The following is a 21833-nucleotide window of genomic DNA, read 5'->3' on the forward strand; positions in this document are numbered from 1 at the left end:
TTACTTCAGAACAAACACCAGCCCCATACTGAATTTCATTAAAAACTCACTGACTGGCCTTTGTGTCATTTCTGTTCTTGATCTGAACAGTATTTAATCTGCTTGAGCGGGCTGATTTCATAAAGACTGGTTATGCAAACATCTTACCACGTCTCCCAGACAGCCCCCCTTTACTTTGAATTAGTCAGGACAAGATGAATAAGGCACAGATTGGTGGCATGTCTCAGGTTGGAGTCGTTAGACCCTGGCCATTTTAAACCCTTCACTCGGTTTGAGCATCATAACATTATCCTTCTCAAATATGTTTAGATTTTGCTCTTTTGTTTTTTTATTGTTTAACTACATACAATACAAAAACTTTTCTAACAGGAAAAAAACAAATCCTAAAGCATTTAAGAATGTGTGTAGTCACTGAATTTTCAGGAAGCAAGTACTAAAACAACTGTGCCCTGACATAGTTCCTCCTCGTTCTCATCCAGCTACGCTCGGCCCCACTCCTGGTCTCTTAGCACGTTGCGTTTGATTTTCCCAGTGATCGTCTTCGGGAGTTCTTGAACAAATTCCACCTGATGGATAGAAAAACACCGTGAGGCTCTTGTTCCATTAGTCTCGTCCCCACTGTCTGTGCAGTAGGAGACACTAAGGCTCCCAGTGTTGTGTGTCCTGCCAAAAGTAAATAATCGCTTCACCCACCCACCCCCCTTTTTTGGCTTTCCTCTGTTTAGACCTAGAACTCAACTGTCTTCTACATCTAATTCAGAGAATGGCCCCTTTTTTTTAAAACCTTGGGTCTTTAAGTGCTGGGAACTAAAGAATCTGAGGAAATCTTAGGGGTAATTTATCAAATATGTATTTTCCCCTGATTTGCCTATAAACTTTTGTTTTGGATTTCTTCTCTCAAGATTATACTGTATCTTTAAATGCCTTCACTTTTCTGAAAGTCAGAAGAGTTACCAGTTTACTCATTTTAATGGAGAAAGTGTGAGGATGGTAGGATCAAGTCACATGAACTCCATATTGGCCTAAATGATGCCAGCAGATACAGAGTGGTCTTGTCATCCCGTAGCAGCTGACAGTACTCCAGTGCTGGAAGGTTCTGTGGCCATCTTTGTCTTCATATGTGCTTGTTCTTCTGAGAGTTGAATGAGGCCACTTGAACATCTTGGGCTTATAGGTTTACCATAGCCTAGTTTACTCTTTAGATCAGTGTGCCACTTCTAAAAATTAGGGACGTGGTGATTCATTCACTTCCATTCATCGTCCCCTTTTAAAATGGGCCTACTTAATCCTGAAAACAGTCTTAGTATTGCAGTCAATATGTGTATGTGTTTTCTTTGCATGTGTGTGAGCACAGCTGTGTGTGGGTACACATGCACATATATACTTCTGTCTGTGGAGACCTGGTATTGGGGACAGAGATCATCCTCAGTTACTCTTCCACCATTTATGGAGGCCAGGTCTCTTAAATCCAGAGTACTAAGATATGACTAGTCTTGCTAGCCAGCCTGTTCTGATATTCTGATATCTCCACCTTGGTCAGCTTGTCCTAATATTCTATCTCTGCCTTCCAAGGCTAGAATTATAGGCAGGTGGGCCAGCATACCCACCCCGCATTTGCATGGGTTTTAGATCCTCACCCAGCAAGGAACCATACCTTTAGCCCCTGCAGTGGTTTTATTTTTTTTTTAAGTTCTTTTTTAAAAATACCATTTGTAGTATTCTAAATATAAAACACTTTAGAACAAAAACTTCCATAGTAAAACAAAAGGTGTCTTTTAGGATACATAACAAGTCTAAAGTCAAATCCAACACAGACAAAGGTAATTTGCACTTGCCTTTCTTGGGTACTTGTAAGGTGCTGTAGAATTTTTCACATGCTCCTGAAGCTCAGCAGTTAACTTCTCACGGTTGGAGGATTTGAAGGGTGCAGCTAATACTACAAACGCTTTCACCACCTGTGCAGAAAAGCCATTGGCTTGTAAGACACATGCAGGGTTTGGAACCATTGCTGAACACAGGCATTGACTGTTCATAGCAGTGTGAAACCCAGAGGTGCCGAATGAACTTGGGTCCAGATTATAAAGTACAGCGGGGGATCTCTTTCCAGAGGACTGGACTGTGAATGTGGGGGGGTCATGAGTTCTGTTTCTGTCACCTGGACTTGGCATTTCTGCTCAGCTGATTGTATATGGCAGTCCTTGATTTAGAGGTGAACATTTATGCCATGACACTTCTACAGGGAGAGGCATATCGAGCAGGATGAATGGAGATTCTAAAGAATGTGATCTGAAGGAGCTCTGGCAGAAATTCTGGAATTCAGTTGAAATCAGTTACATTGGAAAGATGCGGATGTGGTGGCAGGAGAAAGATATTTTGGAGATTGGAGTAGATCAAGAGTGGAGGGGGCAGGAGGAGGCTGTTCAGAATACCCCTGTGGAAGGTTACTGGCCGGTGAGAGGGGGGGACAGAAAAAGATGGGAGGGGGTACTGATAGCCATACTGATCCAATGTTTTTTTGCTTGCTAAGTCTTCAGAAAACCTCCAGGAGGAAAGGGAGATGTTCCTCTAAAATAGACACACGGGAACTTTGAGGGGGAACCTTGGCACGATTTTCTGTTTTCATTTCCGTAATGAGCTGTAACAGTTGTGTGGGAGTTGAAGTCTGACGCTTTTGCTTATCAGGTGTCTGTTGCCCACAGACAGCAGCACCCAGGTTGTCTAAGCTATATTCCCCCTGTCTTGTTCTGGCAGGACGACCAGCACTTTGCTCCCTTGACCAGCATATCATCCAGGTCTAGCCAGTTGGCTACACCATTGCTGAGACACATGGCTAGGTATGTGATGGGACTGAAACGGTTCCAAGAGAACTCCCTCCTTCCTGGTGGGGTAAGGATGAGTTATGCTTACTTGTGCCTGGAGCTGCGTGGTATGTGATGGGAGGAAGTCACGTGAAGGACCTGAGGCAGACAAGAGAGACTGAACCTCTGTAATATCTCAGGAGTGCTTGGGTGAATTAGATCCCTGAATTGAAGGGTGTTTCTGCCTGTCATGGGCCATCCAAAGAATCCCAGACTTCTTTGGGATAGAACTCATTTGTAAAGTGGATTTCCTGCATACATGTACCCTATGATGGGAGTCTAAGGAGTACCCGTGAGTTGGCCTTTGCCGGAGACACATGGAGGAACTGGATAATGAAATTGCTGCGTTAGTTCTGACAAGCGCTCTACCTCTCCTCGGACGGGATCCGGACTGCTGACAACAGCCGACTCAACTACCGCTGGGTGCTCTATCAGCGCACTCTCCACTTCAAACGGTCCAATCCGGTACCTGCAGAGGAGAGGGAGCCTTTGACTACCACACTCTCCAAGCAGGGCATCTCCCACCCTGCCATGTCATCCCTTTCTAAGAACGCAAATCTACAAACCCAGAGGATATAATGACATCATCAGCTCTGCCGACAAACCAGAAATACCCGTCAGTGTCCATTACTCCTCTGTCTCCAGTGACGTAAAAATTTCTTCTGATTGTGGCACCCGTCTTTTCTGGATTGTCCTATCAAAGATGGCATTTGGGGGGTAGGGGGTTAGTCTGGCCCGAACAGACGGGGTGTGACATCACACCCCCGAGTCATCCACTTTCACACCATCGTCCTAAGAGAAGTCAGGGTTTTTAGAAAGGGCACGTCCCAGCATAGAACACAAAAGATCTGAGAACTAAGCCTTCCTGTGACCTCTGGGACTTGCCTGAAACTTCTCTCTCAGCTGGTGCACCTTTCCTCTCTGAGGAGAGCCATTATAATGGGTTTCTCACATGTGGAATTCATGTTCATGTTACTCTCATGGAATGGATGTCATTCTCCTCGTTTTACAGCTAATGAAATAGACCTGTATTTAACACTTGCCCAAAGACGTAGCAAGCACGGTGGATATGAAATTTGGGCGCATTTCTGTATTCGGGCATGACTAACTTGTTCTTCGTGTTCATACCACATATTCAGAGAAGAAGCAAAAGGGCCGAGTGTTCTCCAGCCTGAGGGCAATTTCGCCTTCTTTGCCAGCTGGTAGGATATTTCCATTTTCATCTATAATCTGGAATAAAAGAAATAAGTTGAGTCTTTACCCCCGTTTTCTTTTCATAAAATGGAAACAGGTCATGACGAGTGGTCCAAAGAGGAGAAAACCAAAGCATTCTTTCCTCTTTCTTGCTCCAGCTGTTTTCTCAACCCACCTGCACATCGTAGGGCACCACTCCTTTCCCCATGGAGCCCGGTTTAATTTCTTGTCCTTTGCGATTGGCACAAATTATTCCCTATAAAGAAGACATGTTTTATATAGGTGCATAAATTCTGACAATGAAACAGGATTCAGTTTTGTCGACTGGGGAGATGGCCAAGTTAATAAAGCGCTTGCGTCAAACATGGGGACCTGAGTTTTGATCTCCAGCACGCCCATAAAAAGCTGTGTGTGGTGGTTGTGAACCTGTAAGCCTAGTGCCGGGGAGGTGGCCAGCCAGACTAACCTAATTGGTAAGTTCTAGGTTCAGTGAGGGAGCCTGTTTCAAAAACAAACAAGGAAACAAAAAGATGGAGAAGGCTGGAGAGATGTTGCAATGTTTTATGATGCAAACTGCTCTTCCAGAAGACCCAAGTTCAGCTCCCAACATCTATGCCTTACAACTCACAACTGCCTGTAAATCTAGTTCCAGGGGGTTCAATACCCTCTTCTGGCCTCTGCAGACACTGCACCTGTCCCTTCCCCACTATTTTGCTGAGCAATTCACAAATTATGATAACTATTTGCAACAAGATATTCTGAGAAATTTCATAAAGATTTGGAGCTTGAGTGGGGCACTTCAAGGACTCTCAGTGGTCAATCCTGGCGCTGAATAAGCCCCATTAGAGAGCCAGTTTTCCATATGCATAGATTCTGTATCCTTGGAATCAACCAAGGGTTTGAAGAATGCAGGTTTAAAAACTGCACCTGTTGGAGGTGTTGGCACACATCTTTGGTCCTAGCACCCAGGAGGTAGAGACAGGTGGCTCTCTGAGTTTGAGGCCAACCTGGTCTACAGAAGGAGTTCAAAGACAGCCAAGGCTACACAGAGAAACCCTATCTTGAAGAATCAAAATAAATAAGCAAGCAAGCAAACAAACAAATAAATATTGTACCTATATTGCATATATTCAAGCATTGCTGTCCTGTTATTTCCCAGTTAACACAGCAAAGCAGCTATTTAAATAGTAGTTTCAAGTAGTAATTTTACATTGTATTGGTGTCATAGGTAATCTAGCAATTTAAAATATAAAGGAAGATGTGTTTAAGTTGCGTGAAAATCCTGTCCCATTTTATATAAGGAAAATGAACACTTGAGGATTTTGCTATCTTCTAGGATCTTGGACCCAATCTCCCATGGCCATTAGGAAAAACTTCGAAACTTAAGCTTTGCCCTTCGAATGTACCACTTCAGTCTGTCCATAGCCTTCGTAGAGCTCCAGCCCGGTCTGCGCCTTCCACTGCTCCAGCACCTCTGGGTTGAGCGGCTCCCCTCCTGTCAAGCAGTGCTGCAGGCTCTTGAATTGGTATCTGGAGAGACAGAGTTGCCTGATCTTTGGGGGAGAATATTTTATCACACATTCAGATGCTCAAGCAATAGAAGAGCTAGGAGAAATGGGTCCCAGAAATGTTCATGACTAAAGTATTTTCTGAACGCCTCTTATGTTGCTGGATATCTTCTAGTCACGTGAGGCATGTGAGTGACGAAAAGAGGGTTCCTGGAGAAACTTGGATTTGGCAGGTGGAGAAGGTAGAGGGGAAAAGGGTAGAAAAATGCTAATAATAACACACAGTATTCTAGTTATGATTGTGTTATGTCATTTATAACACAGATTAGGTGGTAAGAACACTTAGATTTCTCACAGGCCCCATTTTACAGATGGGGAGGCTGAGGGGCCTAGAGAGATTAAGGAAATTGTAAAAACCTTCCCAGTTATGGAGCATCAAGTAGGATACTCTGCACTGTGACCAGATTCAGGCAGATTGCCCAAGCATGTCATCCACACTGAATCCTTGTCACAGACTCATACATGAAATGAATGGGGTCTTAGTGAGGTCAAAGCACGTAGCAAAGCCCTGCCTGCTTGACTTTTGATCTTCTGTTTTAAACTAGTGGCCAATTGGATCCCTACAAGAAAGCCTGGGACAGTCTGACTCAGCATACATAACAGGACCTCAAAAAAAAACAGGAGGCTATGTGGGCAAAATATATCCTCTGTCTTCAAGTAACCCCTATATAGCTTTGGGTTATGCTTGAAATGTGAGCCAAGATGTTCACGTTGATAGCCACAAGAAGGCGACACTGACAAGAAAAGAAGGGATGCCTGTCCGGGTCTCTCACAGCATTCCTCACCCGGACATCCAGCCTTAGTGGGAAAGGAAGAGGGCCAAGCCTATAGGACTCAAGGATTCTTTTCTTTCTCTTTCCATGTGTTGTGTAACTGTTTCCTTCAAGACTGAGACATTCCTTCCTGCAGGGAAGCTTCTTAAAACTGTAAGGAAATGACTCAAACTAGCTTCAGGAAGTTCCTGAAACTTACCAGATTCACACCCCTCCCTGCCAGAGTAAGCAATAAAAGTTGAAAAGACTCAGACAAACTGATCTGCAGAGAAGGCTGAGACCACAACAGCTGTCTGGAAGAAACAGAAAACATCTGAGCTGCCTGCAAGAAGTTTAAACCAACCACGTTACTTGGAAAGGACACTCCAAACTGTAAAGCTGCTGTCAGGCTGTGCAGTAAGTCCCAGGTTCTTGGCTTTTGTGAGTTGTTACTGGCACTGGGGTAGTATCACTTTGGTGATACTGCTGTTTTTGAGTCATTTATGTTCCTGTAACCCCTACCCAAGCTCAAGTAAGTAACCCCAATAAAATTCATTGGTTCACTAAGTTACACTTTGGTGGTGTCTGTACTCTGGTCTGCCATTGACTGCCTATCTGGGGTAAGTAGATGTGTGTTGTTTTGTCTCCCTAGTAAAAGCTTTTCACACAACACCATGTGCCAAATTTTAATTAGCTGTATAAAAATACATTGCAACTCTACCTGACAGGCAGATGGTTTGACCAGCACATTTATAATCCTGAAGTCACAAGTTTTATTAGCTTTTCTTCAAGGATGCAAAGGTATGCCTTTTGCTTTCCTGTCTTGCTTTGAAGTGAAGGGGCTGATTCTGTTCCCATGTTTCTGGGGATCAAACACAGGTCCTCATGCTTGAGTAGCAAGCATGTGACTGATTGAACTATCTCCCTAACCCTTCCCCTGGATCCTAAGCTGCTATATGATTTTGTCCCCATAACGTACTAGGTAACATCTTGGGACATTTTGATTTTCATGAATGTCGGGAAAGGAGCAACAATGCTACTGGCCTCTACTCAGCATCACACAGTATACAGAATAGCTCGAGGACACAATCTTAATTGGTCCAGATGTCAAAACTGTGAGATGCAGACTCGAGGGCCACCCTGAGTGGTGGAAGAAGCTCTGTAATGCTGGATGATAGTTTCTGCTTGTGCTTCCAATGGAGAGTTCTGCCCAGTACCTCTTAAGGTCCTTTTGTACGAGCATCCGGTACACAGTAGGAGCACTGCACAGGGTCGTGATGGGATACATGGTCAGCGTCTGGATGGCAGAAAGACAGACGTGTCAAGAGTGGTCAGCTAGAGACCAAGCTGGAGAGGACATTTCCAGCCTCTCTTTCCCATTACTGCCTGCCAATCACATGGTATAAAAAAGTAAATATTCACCAGCTGTCATTAGTGGTATGATGGTTGTTTCTAGTTAATAGAAAGAGAAATTTACCATCTACCAAAAGGCATAGTTTGTCAGATTCAGTAAGTGAAGTGCTGAGTTTGACAGCAATCCAAAGCATGAACTGGTTTACTCAACTTCAGAACTTCATATGGTGAACTCTTGTGAACTCATACCCATATTTACCCACGTGATTGTGCTGCACTGAGCCCAGACACATACAGCACCATTTCTGTCGAGGACAGCCCACCTCCAGAGAACACCAAGCAAGTGCAGGAACAGGCTCTTTAGAGAGACTTAAGCTGTGCTGGGCTTGCTCCACTTCCAGTTCCTTAGGTCAAGCCTGAAAGTCTAGTGAAACTGCTGTGCTTCAGGGCAGCCCTTAGGGGAGAAGCAGGCTCCGCTGCATTGGTCAATGCGTTCACACGTGGAATTAAACATAAGCATTCCAGGCAGTGTTGTCCTCAAGGGTGCAGGCCAGCGGCGCTGTCATGATGTCAAGAGTGACTCTTAATTCGTAAAACAGACTTTCTCACTACGTGTCAGAGGCTTAACATTTTGGTATGGGTAAGGTATACCTCTGAGAATGACACAGTCCTCTAGAGATTTTTACAACTACATTCTCTATGTAAAGTAAAAAATGCTCTTATTTTGCAAAGGAGGTGTTGAAACTGTGGAGTAAACTGTTCTTTTTCAGAACGCTTGCTAAACTTGATGCAGAGAGCCCTCTTCCTTTACCTTATTAAATTTCTCCTAAGGCCTTCTTCAATCTGTGTTAGATCAGTTAGCAAAAAAAAAAAAAAAAAAAAAGTCACAGTTTGTACACAGCTGTGTTTAAACTTCAGTCTTCTGCTTTTTAGAAATATGCTCCTCTGCTGCCATGTTTTATCCACACGTATGAACCCTGAGTGACCTACAGCTGCTGCCTGGACTTCCCTCTGACAGTGTGGTAGGTGATTCCCCTCCACCTGCAAACTTCCAGAAGTCAACTACCTGAGACCTTGCTCCCTGAAAAAAAAAAACTGATTTCCAGAACCTTGGGAAACCCTGGAGTCTGAGGAATCCCTCCTTTATGGTTTTGTGGGATCAAGACTTACATCTAGGAAAATATCAGTGTTGAACTGGGCCATCCGGTGCACAAAAACACAGGCACCCCGAAGCCACGTAGAAAACACACTACCAATGGCAGCCTTGATCCAGCCAGTGTCTGACATGTTCCACATGATATCTGAGGGTGTCAAGTCCAGCCAATACCTACACACAGAAAAGCAACAGACCAGAGCAAAAATAAACAAACAAACAAGCAAACAAATGTATTAAGCTGCTTGTTCGTTTCCCTGCTGCCCAGGCTCTTGAAATAATCACACAGAAACTATATTGTTTAAATCACTGATTGGCCTATTAGTTCTAACTTCTTATTAGCTATCCCTTACATATTAATTTAATCCATTTCTAGTAATCTGTGTATGGCCACAGGTCATGGCACAGAAAATTTTCAGCGCAGTTGTATCTCTGGCTGCAGCTCCATGGCTTCTCTCTGACTCTGCCCTTCTTTCTCCCAGCATTCAGTTTAGTCCCCCCCACCAAGCTCTATCTAACCTATCACAGTCTTAAGACAGTTTCTTTATTAACCAATGTTATTCACAGCATACAGAGGGAATCCTGCATCAAACAAACAAGCATAGAACTGGAAAGCAAACAGGAGTGTTTTTGAGGAGTAGCCTTGCCCTACAACACAGTGGAAGCAGCCTCAGAGCAAGTGCAGGGTTCTAGTCCCCCTTCTACCTAAAAGTACTTTTCTGAATTTTATGTCATCTGGGAGAAGACTTGGGGGCTGAGTTTGGTGTCTTTTATGGGTCCATTGCTATACCAAATATTTAATTAGCAAATGGTGTGTAGAAAGCACTACTTTTCTGCAGCACACAGATCTCTTCTTCTAGAGAAACAGAGTAGGGACAAGCACACAGTAATATGAACTAAGCATGTACAAGTTATAGAAAGAGTAGATAAGATTTTTACTTTTAAAGTGCCATGATAAAATATGGGGACAAAAGGAGGAAGGGCTTAGTTTTGCTCCCAGCTCCAGGGTACTCCACCCTGCTGGGAAGTCCTGGTAGTGGGAACCTGAGGGAGCTGGTAACACTTGGTTCATCATCAGGAAGCAGAGCCTGATGCATGGCTTGTGCTCAGCTCATGTTCTCCATTTTATACAGGATTCCAGCCCAGGAAATGGTGCCACCCATGGTGGGCAGGTCTTCCCACCTCAGTAAACTTGATCAAGATAGCAACCCCCTAGGCAGACAGAAGACAATCCCTTGGGTATTCTAGATCTTACGGGTCAATGATTGAGATTAATTATTGAGGGTCTTAACTTTCAGGATAAGGAAAATTAAACAGAGCAATGTGACAATTTTAGGTAAACATGTTTTTAAAGATCCTTCGGGGTAAGTAGATTCCCCTGGCAATGAGGAGAGGAAGGCAGACATGCTGTGAATCAAGGACCAGTCCTAAATTCTTGCTTGATCCTTAATTAGACGGCACCATTTAGCTAGGGTGGGGATGGGACATTGAGTCTGTTAGAGATGTCTTAATAGCCAGGCAAGGAGAGGTGTCACGCGGGCAGCTGGACACCCACCCTGGCATCCTGGGAAACTGAATACAAAACAAAGAATGGGTGTGGTTGTGCACTCCTGCAGTGCCAAATTTGGGGGCTGGGGAGAGGAGGATTGCTGTAAATTTGAGGTCAGTTTAGGCTGCACAGTGATTTACAGTCCAGAGCTAACCACAGTGTGAGACCTAGCCTCAAACAACACAGGAACAAAACCACAGTTTTCTCTCCTACCTTCCACAAAGGGCATACCCAATGCCAAGGCTGCTCTGTGAGTGCTGAGCCATCTTGGGGGAGCCTGTGGTCCCACTGGTGAAGAAAATGGCCATCGGTTCCTGACTTCCTGTCTCCACGCAGCTGTGCTCTTCAGAAGCCGATCTGTAGATGAACCCCAAGATGGAGGCTGAAGACAGAGCAGTCCACTCTGTCATTGTTCTGTTCTTGCTTCCCTCTCACTACAGGGGAGTCCAGAACTAAACCTACCACAAAGCTTACCTGAGCAGAAACTTCAAGAACATATTAAAGAAACACTAAAGATCAGGGCAAAAATTCAACAGCATAATTCCTTATTTTAAAGCTCATTCATTTCTCTGTAGGCCAAATAGACAACCAAAGGAACTTGCAAAAGTCAATAACAAAAGTGTGTACACTTTACTTCAATGTCTTTGTAATTTATATAAAAAATTGAAAATAGCATTGAATCTTTGTAAATCAATACTATTTCAAGAATTGTGGCGTAGAGGAAGACCTTTAGACTCAAAATTCAAATACATTGAGATCAGACTTAAAAACCTTTTCGTTGTTCAGAATCATCAATAACTCTGACAGAAACATCTAGTAGCTGACCAGTAGCCATCCTCTCCTTCCCCTGAGCAAATGAAAGCCTGATTCTGTTCAGGTACTAGGTAGCAACTTGCTTGGGGCGGGGAGAGAACTGCCTCAGTTAGTCATAATTAAGCTAAGTCAATCAGGATCATTCTTTCCTTTTTAATAGTTGGTTTAAAAATGGGTCTGGGAGAATTTTAGTCAATACATATAAAGCCCTACTTATAGGAGACATTTGCTTGTTTTACAAAAGGGTAATGAAGGCTGGGAAGATGGCTCATGAAGGCCATAGTTTGGATGCTACCACCCATGTATATACCAGGCAGGTGTGTGGCCCATCTGTAATTCCATTGCTTAGAAGGTGGAGACAGGAGCCTTAGAGCAAACTAACTACCCAGACTAGTACCAAGACTAGTGACATTGGTGGGTCCTGAGTTCAACAAGAGACCCTGCCTCAACGAGTAAGATAATGAGAGAGATTGAGGAAGACATCTTACGTCAGCCTCAGGCCTTCGCTTAAAAGCACATACATATATATANCATGCATGCATGCACCCTATGCATGTATCTTCATGAGAAAAGGAGTAATGGAGACAGGATGCCACACTGTCCCTCCCATCACATCCATCCTGTCTCGCAGCCCATGAATACTATGCATGTATAGAATCTTTGCAGCACATACGTCTGGAACTCTCCTGGTCATGCTGGCATCATACCAAAGATGGGACCATGAAAGACAGTTAAGCTGGGGTCCATGCTAGCTTTGTCAGTCAGTTATGGCAGCCCTCTGTACTGTTTGCATCCTCGGGACTTGGGTCAGTACTAAGGTGGAAAGCATTCATTTTAGGGGGTAGCAATCTGTATAAGGCTGTCTGTACAGACAGCTCGTCAGCTCCTCCCATACCTGGTCAATCAGCTCCCACACTGAAGGATGGAGCAGAGTCCTCCATCTTTAAATCCAGTGAGACTTATGACTTAATCTGGCACAACGGAGTGCCACAACAGATGCTTGCTTGGTCAGCTTGCAAAGACTTTACGGTTGTTTTTCCTGCCCTTAGGGACAGGAGGACAGCCTCAGATGACGTTTAGATTGTCTTGGTTGAAGGAGGAGCCCTGTGAATGGAACTCAATAGCCTCTGCTGTCAGTCAGCACCACTAGCTTATGAGTAAACCTGTTTCTGATATGCTGACCCCACCAAGATGAAGTGGCCCAGAGACCAGCTGCCACTGGGGAATCATGGATGAACTTCTGACTCACTGCAGTAAGTAAATGCAATATTGCTTTAATTTATACATCAGTAAGTATTGAATAGGCTCTTGGTCAGTGATGGATAACTGATACATATTCCAGAATGTTTGAACTACACACACATACATACCACACACACATGTGCATGCACACAGACACACAGACACACAGACACACACATACACACACACACACACTATGCAGCTCCTAACTGCCCTGAAACTCACTATATAGACCAGTCTGGCTTCAAACTTACAGATATATGCTTGCCGCTGCCTCCTGAGTGCTGGGATTAAGGGCATACACCACCAGACCCTACCTCATGCATTATATTTTTAATTTCCCTTTTTGAAAAAATTTCAAGTGAAAGGTTTCATTTCAATGAATTTTTTTTGTGCTATCATTTTGTTTTGAGGCATTGTCTGTAGACCCCAGGCTAGCTGAAAACTGTGCTTTTGAGAATGATGCCAAATATCCTTCTGCTTCCACATTCCAAGTGCTGAGATCACACACACATGCCACCACATCCAGATTACAAGGCATTGGAGAAGTTCAGGGCTTCACACATGCTAGGCAAAGTCTTCATCTGAGTTATACCTCCAGTCCTCAACTATATTCCATTCCATTGAAACTGTAAAATAGAGACTATTATGTGATAAACATACTCAGCTCATAATGCCAAAAATAGTTTCACAGAATATTGAGATAGTTTTGATAGTTCTCTTTCTTCAAAATAGAAAAAAGATCATTGAATTTTTTCCTTTCAGTACAAATATTGGTGAAGTCGGATGTTGTGGGAACCAGAGCAGGGAAGATTTATCTAACATCCTAGGTTAGGGGACTTCTCTCGTCTCTGGACATTTCTTAATTCAGTAAGGAAACCTACTAATTCAAGGCTTTCATTACATGTTTACTTTTTTGCTAAGGGAAGAGACATTAGACTCTCTGAGAGGCAGGAAGATGAGCAGGGGGTTGCTCTGAAGTCTGCTTTTCTCTCTTCCCTGGGTCCTGAGCTCTGAAGTCAGAGTTACTCTTTCCTGGTAACTTTCAGGTTTTATCTTTACACCTGAGACTCACATGTTCCCCACCTGCTAGACGTCCGGATCTTCTTAGACCCCTGATATATTTGTGGCTGGTGGATAACTTTATTATCTTAAAGCATGCTTTACCTGCATGTATGTCTGTGCACCACATGCATATAGACCCATGAAGGCCAGAAGTGGGCATCGGATCCTTTGGAACTGAGCTTGCAGTTAGTTGTGAGCTGCCATGTAGGTGCTGGGAATCTGAGCCATCTCTCCAGCCCCTAAACCTGAACTTATATCTCATAGCCATCTCCGCTGTTCTCTTCCTTCCCTCCCTGCCCTCTCCCCCCTCCTCCTGATAGTGTCTTGCTGTGTAGCTTAAGCTGGCTTCTAAGATCTCCATTATTCTGCTTTGACTTCCTGAATATACCCCATCCTGCTTTGAATTTATATTTTTGCAGTGTTGAGAATGGAGTCCAAGGCCTTGTCATTCTTAGGCAAGCACAGTACCGCCAAGCTGCATTGGCAGTCCCAGCTTTCTCCAAATGAAGGTACGCCAGCCACCCAGTCAATGCAAAGCCAACCAACCCCATTCCTTCTTTCTTCATTCTCTGTGGGAATCAGCCTTCAAATACAATTGCAATTGCTAATTGTTCTTGGCATTGTGCCGAGCTTGTCTGTGGTAGTTTGAATGTAGTTGGCCCCCATAAGCTCATAGGGAGTGGCATTATTAGAAGGTGTGGCTTTGTTGGAGTGGGTATGGTCTTGTTGGAGGAAGTGTGTCACTATGGAGCCAGACTTTGAGGTCTCATATGCTCAAGATACCGCCAGTGTCACTGACCACTTCCTGTTGCCTATAAGATGTAGGACTCTTAGCTAATTCTCTAGCATCATATCTGCCTGCGTGTTGCCATGTCCCACCATGATAATAATGGACTAAATCTCTGAACTGTAAGCCAGCCCAATTAAAATTTTACTTTACAAGAGTTGTTGTGGCCATGGTGCTTCTTTACAGCAATGGAAACCCTTACTTTACTCCATTTGTCTTTTCTGTAACCCTGTACTGTCATCATCCTGATTTCATAGATTAGGAAATGTCATTTATCTTAGCTGGGTTCACAACTTGCTTGTGTTTACATAACATCAGTGACTTAAATAAGTATAATGCTATCAATGATCATTTTTCTCAGTTTTTAAAAACTTAGGAAATTTTTTTTGTATGTTAGCTTATTTTATCCTCAAATATCATTAGATGTTTCAGTGTAATTATCCCTGTTTTGCATAAGATGAAAACCGAGATTAAGCTATCTATTTGTTCAACTGCTTGTTAAATAGTCATCAGCACCCAGCTATGTGTGGTTAGATACAGAAGACAAAGGCATCAGCCAAATATGCAAGCAAAGCGTTTGCGTCCTTTGAATGTATAATGTAGGGCAGGAGCTGTCGTGTTTCCTGCAAAGGGACAGATGGCAGACATTTTAGGCTCGGTGTGCAATAAGGTCTCTATTGCAGCTACCCAAATTTTCCATCATTGCATGAAAGCAGTCACAGACAATATAAAAATAAATTAGTACCCCTCTGTGCCAATAAAACTTTTTTTTTTGATTTTTGAGACAGGGTTTCTCCGTAGCTTTTTTGGTTCCTGTCCTGGAACTAGCTCTTCTAGACCTTGCTGGCCTAGAACTCACAGAGATCCGCCTGCCTCTGCCTCACCTGTGCTGGGATTAAAGGCGTGCGCCACCACCACCTGGCTCAATAAAACTTTATTTATAAAACCAAATGGTGAACTAGATGAAGCTAAATCTGTGAGAGCAAGAGACTAGTCTGATCATTCAGAGGGACCAGAGATGTGAAGCGAAAAGAGCCTAGGGCTCTCATCAAGTTGGTCAGGGGCAGCAACACTTAATAGTAAAATGTGAACTGAAACTTGACAAGAAGGAACAGCTATGAAAACGACTAGGAAAAATGACTGGTGCAATGGCCCTGAGCTAGAGCGTGTCCAAGGAATAAAAGCAGGACTGGTGATCGCTGTGGCCCAGGAGCTGGGCAGAGGCCAGTTTCTGTACCACACTCATCACCAGCCACGGAGGAAACAGGAAGTCAGGACAGAGCTGCATTCCTTCCTTTTGCCAGTAAATCATTTCGTTAAATGATTCTTTGGGGGGTTGGAGAGATGGCTTAGTGTTTAAGAGCATCTGTTACTGCAGAGAACCCAGGTTCAATTCCTGACACCCACAGGACAGCTCAAGATACTGCTGAGTCACTGGATAAGCAGATTCAGAGATGGAGCTATGATTCGTGCGGTGGTGAGCACCTCCCACCTCACATACTCACTGAAGTAACTCCTGAAAGTTGAGCCACCCGTCCCAGCAGTGCGGAGACACCAGGAGTTTAGTCTTCAGGTTGGGACACTCTGACACAATGGAGTCCACCGCGGGGGCCACTTCCTCACTGGCCACTATGCACTTGGCCTTGGATGCTTGCAGCCGGTAGAGGATGTCTTTCCTGGTCAGTTGGATGGTTCCTGGCATGAAGACAAGCCCTGAAACAGAAAGCAATTCCTGAGTTCTGGAGACTATGGGGAAATGTGGGTCTTGCTTCTGGGTGGGAAAGAACTCAGATCTCAGCTGTGTCTTGGTTCCCTGGGACATCCCACAGGACCTGGGCATGTAGGATCATTAGAGCTCCGGCCTTGGAGTCTGACAGCCTTTGGATCTAGTCCTGGTCTTGCAACTTACTAGCCTTGAGGCTTTGGTCTCTCTGGCCTTCCCTTCTTTACGTATAATATAGGGATAGTGACAGCATCTGGTTGATGATGATGGACTAATCCTAAGAGCCATCCTAATGTCACGTTTGAATGTGATTATGCAATGATTATTTAATACTTAATCCTTATGTTGCATTTTATGACATATTTTCTATTAACATTATCTCATTCAATCTTTTCAACCAGGGTGAATCTTGCAAGATGATCCCCTGTGACTGAGAAGAAAAAATAATAGAAATTTAAAAGGTACCAAGATACTAAAATTTTTTTCATGTGCCACCTTTTTTTTGCAAATGTTTTCTAATATATACATCTTACATCAGTACAACAGAACAGAGGGAAAAACTATATGCAGATGTAAAAATGCCTGCCTACTATTTTTTGGTAGATTGTACAGTTCAGATGCTTAGCGACTACTCTCCAAGGACTTAAAAAATATATATTTATTTATCTACTATTTGTGTGTGTGCATATGTGTGTGTGTTTCTCATTGGGGTCAGATGATACGTTTGTGGACTAAGTTCTTTCCTTCTACCTTTTTGTGGGTCCTGGGGATTGAACTCCTCTAGCTAGGCTTGCACAGTAGGCGGCTTTACTAACTGAGCCATCTCAGTAACCCAGGATTACCCTTCAAAGCAGCCCTGCTAGGTGCAGGCAGCCTTTGAGATTGCCGATGAGTGTCAGGGCCAGCCTGCTGATCGCTGATGCAATGGTCTGGTACTGCCAAGATTTGCCTAGACGATTAGGGCAGTGTTTGATTAATCCCCCTTCATCCTACACACTAGCCAGAGACAAGTTTTCAAAGCTCCCCATGAGAACACACGGGGCAGGATTAGATGTAAGGCAGAGAGAGGGTGGTATGACTCTCTCACGTAAATTCATGAAGATAACATCATGCAGGGCATGACCTCACTCAGCACATATCGGATGCCGGTGAAAGACCCATGGGTCACGAAGCCAGTAAGACACTTCCATTATTCCTAAGACCTGAGCTGGATAGTTATATAGTCCTTGCTGAGTATTCTGAAATCAGCTAAGTAGGAAGTTGTGTGTGCGTGTGTATGTGTGTGCACAAGTATGCACGCGCATGGAGACTCTCATGCTATGGTGTCCATGTGGACAGGCCACAGCTTTTGTGAAGTCCCTGCTCTCCTCCCACCTTTAGGCCTCTGGGTTTACTGGACTTGCATAGCCATCACTTTTACCTGCAGAGCCGTCTGCCACCCCAAGGCTATTTTACTGAGTAGATTTTAGCTGGTTAAGCTCTTATTCTCTTAACAAAAACATGCTAAAGGACCGAATAGATTTTAACTGGTTAAGCTCTTAATACAACATGCTAGAGGATCTCAGAATGACCAGTGACTATAAAACTACAAAACGATTTCTCTTACACATCATTTGTTCTTCATGATTGACACGTTATGGTTTCCTTGGTGGGTTTGTGAATGTGTTCAATGGCTAGGCTGCCACCTTGGGAGTGGGGGCAGGGTCTTCTCACGGATTTCAGACAGAAAATATTTGCTGGATGGCAAGTGTCTTGGCTTTACTCTGCATGCCTTGAAGCAAAAATCAAAATAGTTTGCCATGGGGAAAGTGCAAGCAGTTAAAAAAAATTCCCGTAAATAGTTTGACATTCTGGGGAGAAAACAGGTCTGCAGCTGATTTCCTTCACCAAATGGACTGTCTTTTAAACACTAGCTTATGTGTTTGTATTCACCGATTTCATAATTTAAACAAGCTATGTTGAGTAATATTAAGTGCATATTTTATGACAGGTAAGCCACTCTTAATCTTCTTCCAACCATGGTTGATTTCCCCTTGTGTCTCCTTTTCATATTGTGAATCCAAACATTTTTATATTCCTGCTTCCATCTGTTTTTATTAGCAGTAAGAGCATCTTAAATCCTATGAAATTCCCCTGATTATATTAATATCATTGTGTTATCATTAGGGCAAATTGCCTTTTAAGTGCTACTCCATCAGGAGTCAGACATTCAATCAGCAATCAGCACCTCAACCAAACTTACATCTTTGCTAGGTTATAAATTATTTATCATTTTTACTTAAGTTGTTTCCATTTCTGTAAGCTTTTTAATACCATTGCACAGACGTCTTTCTTTCCTCTGTAGTAATCTGACCTTACACAGTCTCATTTCTTTTATTTGCTGTCTGAAGTTTGTGGGTTTTTTTTTTAAAGCAGAAATTAGAGACTTCTTCAGGTAAAGGGCCTGGTGAGTATGTTAGACTCTGTGGATTGTAGGATTGATCTTGGTCTCAGTCATCATGTTTGCTGCAGAGCAAAAAAAAAAAATTCTATTTACCCAAATGGGGGAGCCTGCAGGCTATGGCTCACTGACCCCCATTGGAAAGTTCAAGCTTTTACCTGGGGTGCACTATATGACTACACTGGGGAAAATTTGTAATTGGATATAACAGTTCTTTTGACTTAATGTTTTTCCAACTTGGGTCTAGAGTACTTCATATTCTTGCAAGTTTCTGCTTCCCCCAATACTTGCTCTTCTTTTTGATTTTCATGTTGCAGAGAATCCAGATACACACTCAGAAGAGCAGACTCTGGGTTGTGGGGGAGCACAGCACTGTGCTGTGAAGAAGTACTGACATTCTCAATGGCTTCTGTGGAGCTTTGTGTGTAACTCTGAACCATGGGAGTCTCGCTTTCAGCTTTGATTTGTGTGTTTGGGTGTATGTGTGCACCTAGAACTCTGTTTTGACTAGACGTGGCTAGCTAGTGAGCCCTGAGGATGTGCCTGCTTCTGCCCCACAGTGCTGGGGTTACAGGCACCTGTCTCTCGATGCCAAGCGTTTATGTAGGAACTCAGGTCCTCATGCTTGCACAACAAGCATTTTACCCCCTGAGCAATCTCCCCAGATCCCTAACTGTGTAACTTTCAAGCGGCACGACTTTTAACAAATGTCTTAACATCACTGTGCCTTGCAAAATGATCACAGTAACTAATACCAATCACTCTCTTAAGGTTGTTATTATTATTACATCGTGATTGCTCTCAGTTTCAACTTTCCTTTTTCTACTGTCTTTAGGGATAGCTGTACAAAGCTGAAAGATCAGAAAATCCTCAAATTTTGGTCTCTTTGTTTTACAACTGTGACGTTTGTTATACTGACCTGTTCTCATGCAAGCCACATTGATGAGCCACCATTCGGGGATTCGGGGCAGAATCACAGCCACCCGGTCTCCTCTTTGCAGGCCGCAGGGTTTGGTGAGCACATTAGCAGCCTTCCGGGACAGGGAGCCCAGGTCTTGGAAGCTCCATTTCACTTCCTCTCCTTTGCCATTCACCCACCACAGGGCGGGGTTGGCTGGCCTCTCTCCAGACTGGCCAGGAACACATGGGAAAGAGAAAGTAACGTGCTGTGGTTTGGAGGTGTCAGCTAAAGACACATGTGTGAAAAGGCATGGCTCCTAAAGACGCACATGCTTAAAAGACTGGTCCCTATCCAGTGGCCCTAGAGCCCAGTGGAAAGAAGAGAATAATCAAATCCCAGGCCCTGGACCTCCCCACTCAGCTGCCCTGGAGTGAGCAGTCTTCCTCACAATGCATTTCCCTAGGACACCCTAGGCTGCCCCAGGGCTAACTGAGCATATGCTGAAATCTCTGCACCCACGAACCCAAAGAAATCTTTCTTTCTTTTAAGTTGTGTATCTTAGGTCCTTTGTCACAGTCATGTAAAGCTGACCCCACAGAAGGCAGATAAGACTATCTGTCGCTACTCCTTCTCCGCACCTGCTCCCCAGTATGCCAGGCAAGAAATTTTCCTCTCCAGTTCGATGGTCTTAGAAACACATCCCTTCTGGGGGTTTGCCTATTTTCAATGGGGAGGGAGCATGTTTCCAAGGTTAAATTAATCTGATCCCATCTCTGAGAGGAACAAAAAGACAGAAACTGATTGGAATGAAGAAGAGTGTGTATGGGCTCTTGGTACTTATAGGTCCCCTAGAGCCATCCCGGTTCCTGCCCTCGCTGAGATAAAGGATTGATTTGAACTGGACACAGTGATAGCACGTGGAAGACAGAACAACAGGGCCGGTGGAGACCTGCCGCCTTATACCTTCTCCTTTTGGGACCACTGGTCCAGCACATCCGCAGCAAAGTTAAAATTCTTGGGTAATGGCTTCTCAAGGCGATTTATGGCTTCAAAGTCAGCAAGCGTCAGAGGCGTCCGGAGTTGGGGGTCTCTGTGAAAGTGCCGGCCGGCTGACTTGGCGAGCCAGATGAATCTAAATCTCTGGTAGTGGAGAAGAACCTTCATGTTACCGGAGGACTTCGTCTGTTGATAAGACGTGGGAAATGCCTGTGGGATAGATGAGTAGGGAGTGTCAGCTGGAGGTTGGGAAGTGGATTCCTGCAGAACGCTCCATCCTCATATAGATCTGTCACCACAAGTCACTATTGGTGTCGTCCCCCCCCCCCCGCCCCAATACTTCTTCATTCTGCCTGTGACCAGATCAGCTCTAAAAACCTGGACAGCTGTAAAACCGTCAAGCCTCCACTTCCACCATGAAGAGACAGTCTGCCAGTCCCCTTGATTTCAGCTAGCCTGTTCTCTTCTCCCCATGATCCCTCTAACAAGTCACTGAAAACTTTCACTGAAGCTCTGAACCACATACTTCATGGACATACAACTTTGGGAAATCTGTTCCCCTTCCTGTATCGCAGGGTTCTCGTTGGTATGGGGGTAATGCAATCCCTTACTCCCTATTATGAAGATTTAATGAGATAATGCACGGGAAGTGTGCGACTTGTCCAGAGGACCCTCCCTCTGTAGATCCCTGCAGTGTGGGTAGTGTTACGACACAGTTTCATGGAGCACTATTGCTCGTGAATCAGGATACTTGGATTGTATTCCCAGTTCTTTCCAATTAGCTTGTGATAGCAACAAAATCACCCACCCGTTCCTCCATTTGTATCTTCATCTAATTCTATAGCTACTTCTTCCTTTGCTCTTCCATAACTCACACCCTGTATTATTCAGTCGACAGCAGTCTGCCATGCGCTGTCATTTCTATACACGAGCCCTGTTTGTCTAACCCAGCTGCTGTGAGTAGAAGCTACGTAGCTGTGTATTCCATTCTTAGCACCAAGGGTGACTTAGAGCCAATAAAAAGAACCACGGTTCATGCAGCTCTCGCTCTGGAGTGGCCAGCCCATTCCACGTGTGCAATAAAAGCTTGTGAGGCTGGAGCTGCTGTTGTTTCCCCTTTGCAGGTAAAGACATGGAGGCTGATGCAGACTGAAGTAGCTTGCCCAAGATGGTCTTGCTCATGGTGGCAGAGCCAATGCCAGACGCTCCTGTGGTATGGGACCTTGTGGACAATGTCCTTTGTGTTTCCTTCTCAATAGGCCTTCTCGTCTATGGTGCGCACCCTCACCCTTCTGCCTTTTAGCTCCAGAGAGTTAGTTTGCATAGAGTGAAAAAGCATGCAGGTGCAAAGGGGACCCGGGTCTGAAGCAGGGCGACAACAAACAACAGAGCACAGGGCGCAGGCTGCTGTGTCCTTTCCCTGTCCTCTTCATGTCCCT

At 44.2% G+C, this 21833-nt stretch overlaps 1 protein-coding gene across 1 annotated transcript; it reads right to left on the reverse strand.

Annotated features, from left to right (window-relative positions):
• Positions 1-356: 356 nt before the first annotated feature.
• On the reverse strand, positions 357-20562 carry LOC126502310 (acyl-coenzyme A synthetase ACSM4, mitochondrial). Its single transcript, XM_050143211.1, has 13 exons — positions 20362-20562; positions 19417-19627; positions 15840-16047; positions 10641-10784; positions 8896-9052; positions 7590-7669; positions 5459-5582; positions 4228-4308; positions 3987-4088; positions 3425-3552; positions 3228-3327; positions 1836-1955; positions 357-566 (listed from the first exon to the last, which is right to left on the reverse strand). Exons 1-13 carry the CDS (start codon positions 20560-20562, stop codon positions 480-482), a joined length of 1743 nt encoding a protein of 580 aa, XP_049999168.1. The 3' UTR covers positions 357-479.
• Between the last annotated feature and the right edge of the window lie 1271 nt (positions 20563-21833).

This window comes from Alexandromys fortis, unplaced genomic scaffold, assembly GCF_014885135.2.
Source record: "Alexandromys fortis isolate MF-2015 unplaced genomic scaffold, M_Fortis_MF-2015_v1.1 scaffold_45, whole genome shotgun sequence".
NCBI lineage: Eukaryota > Metazoa > Chordata > Mammalia > Rodentia > Cricetidae > Alexandromys > Alexandromys fortis.

Excerpts from the sequence above, each read along its gene's own strand:
- LOC126502310 (XM_050143211.1), bottom strand. The coding sequence starts at position 20,562 with ATGAAGGTTCTTCTCCACTACCAGAGATTTAGATTCATCTGGCTCGCC. Across the intron at positions 3,553-3,986 it reads GCTTCTTCTCTGAATATGTG|GACAATCCAGAAAAGACGGG; the intron begins GTATGAACACGA and ends CATCTTTGATAG. Across the intron at positions 567-1,835 it reads CTTACAAGTACCCAAGAAAG|GTGGAATTTGTTCAAGAACT; the intron begins GCAAGTGCAAAT and ends TCTATCCATCAG.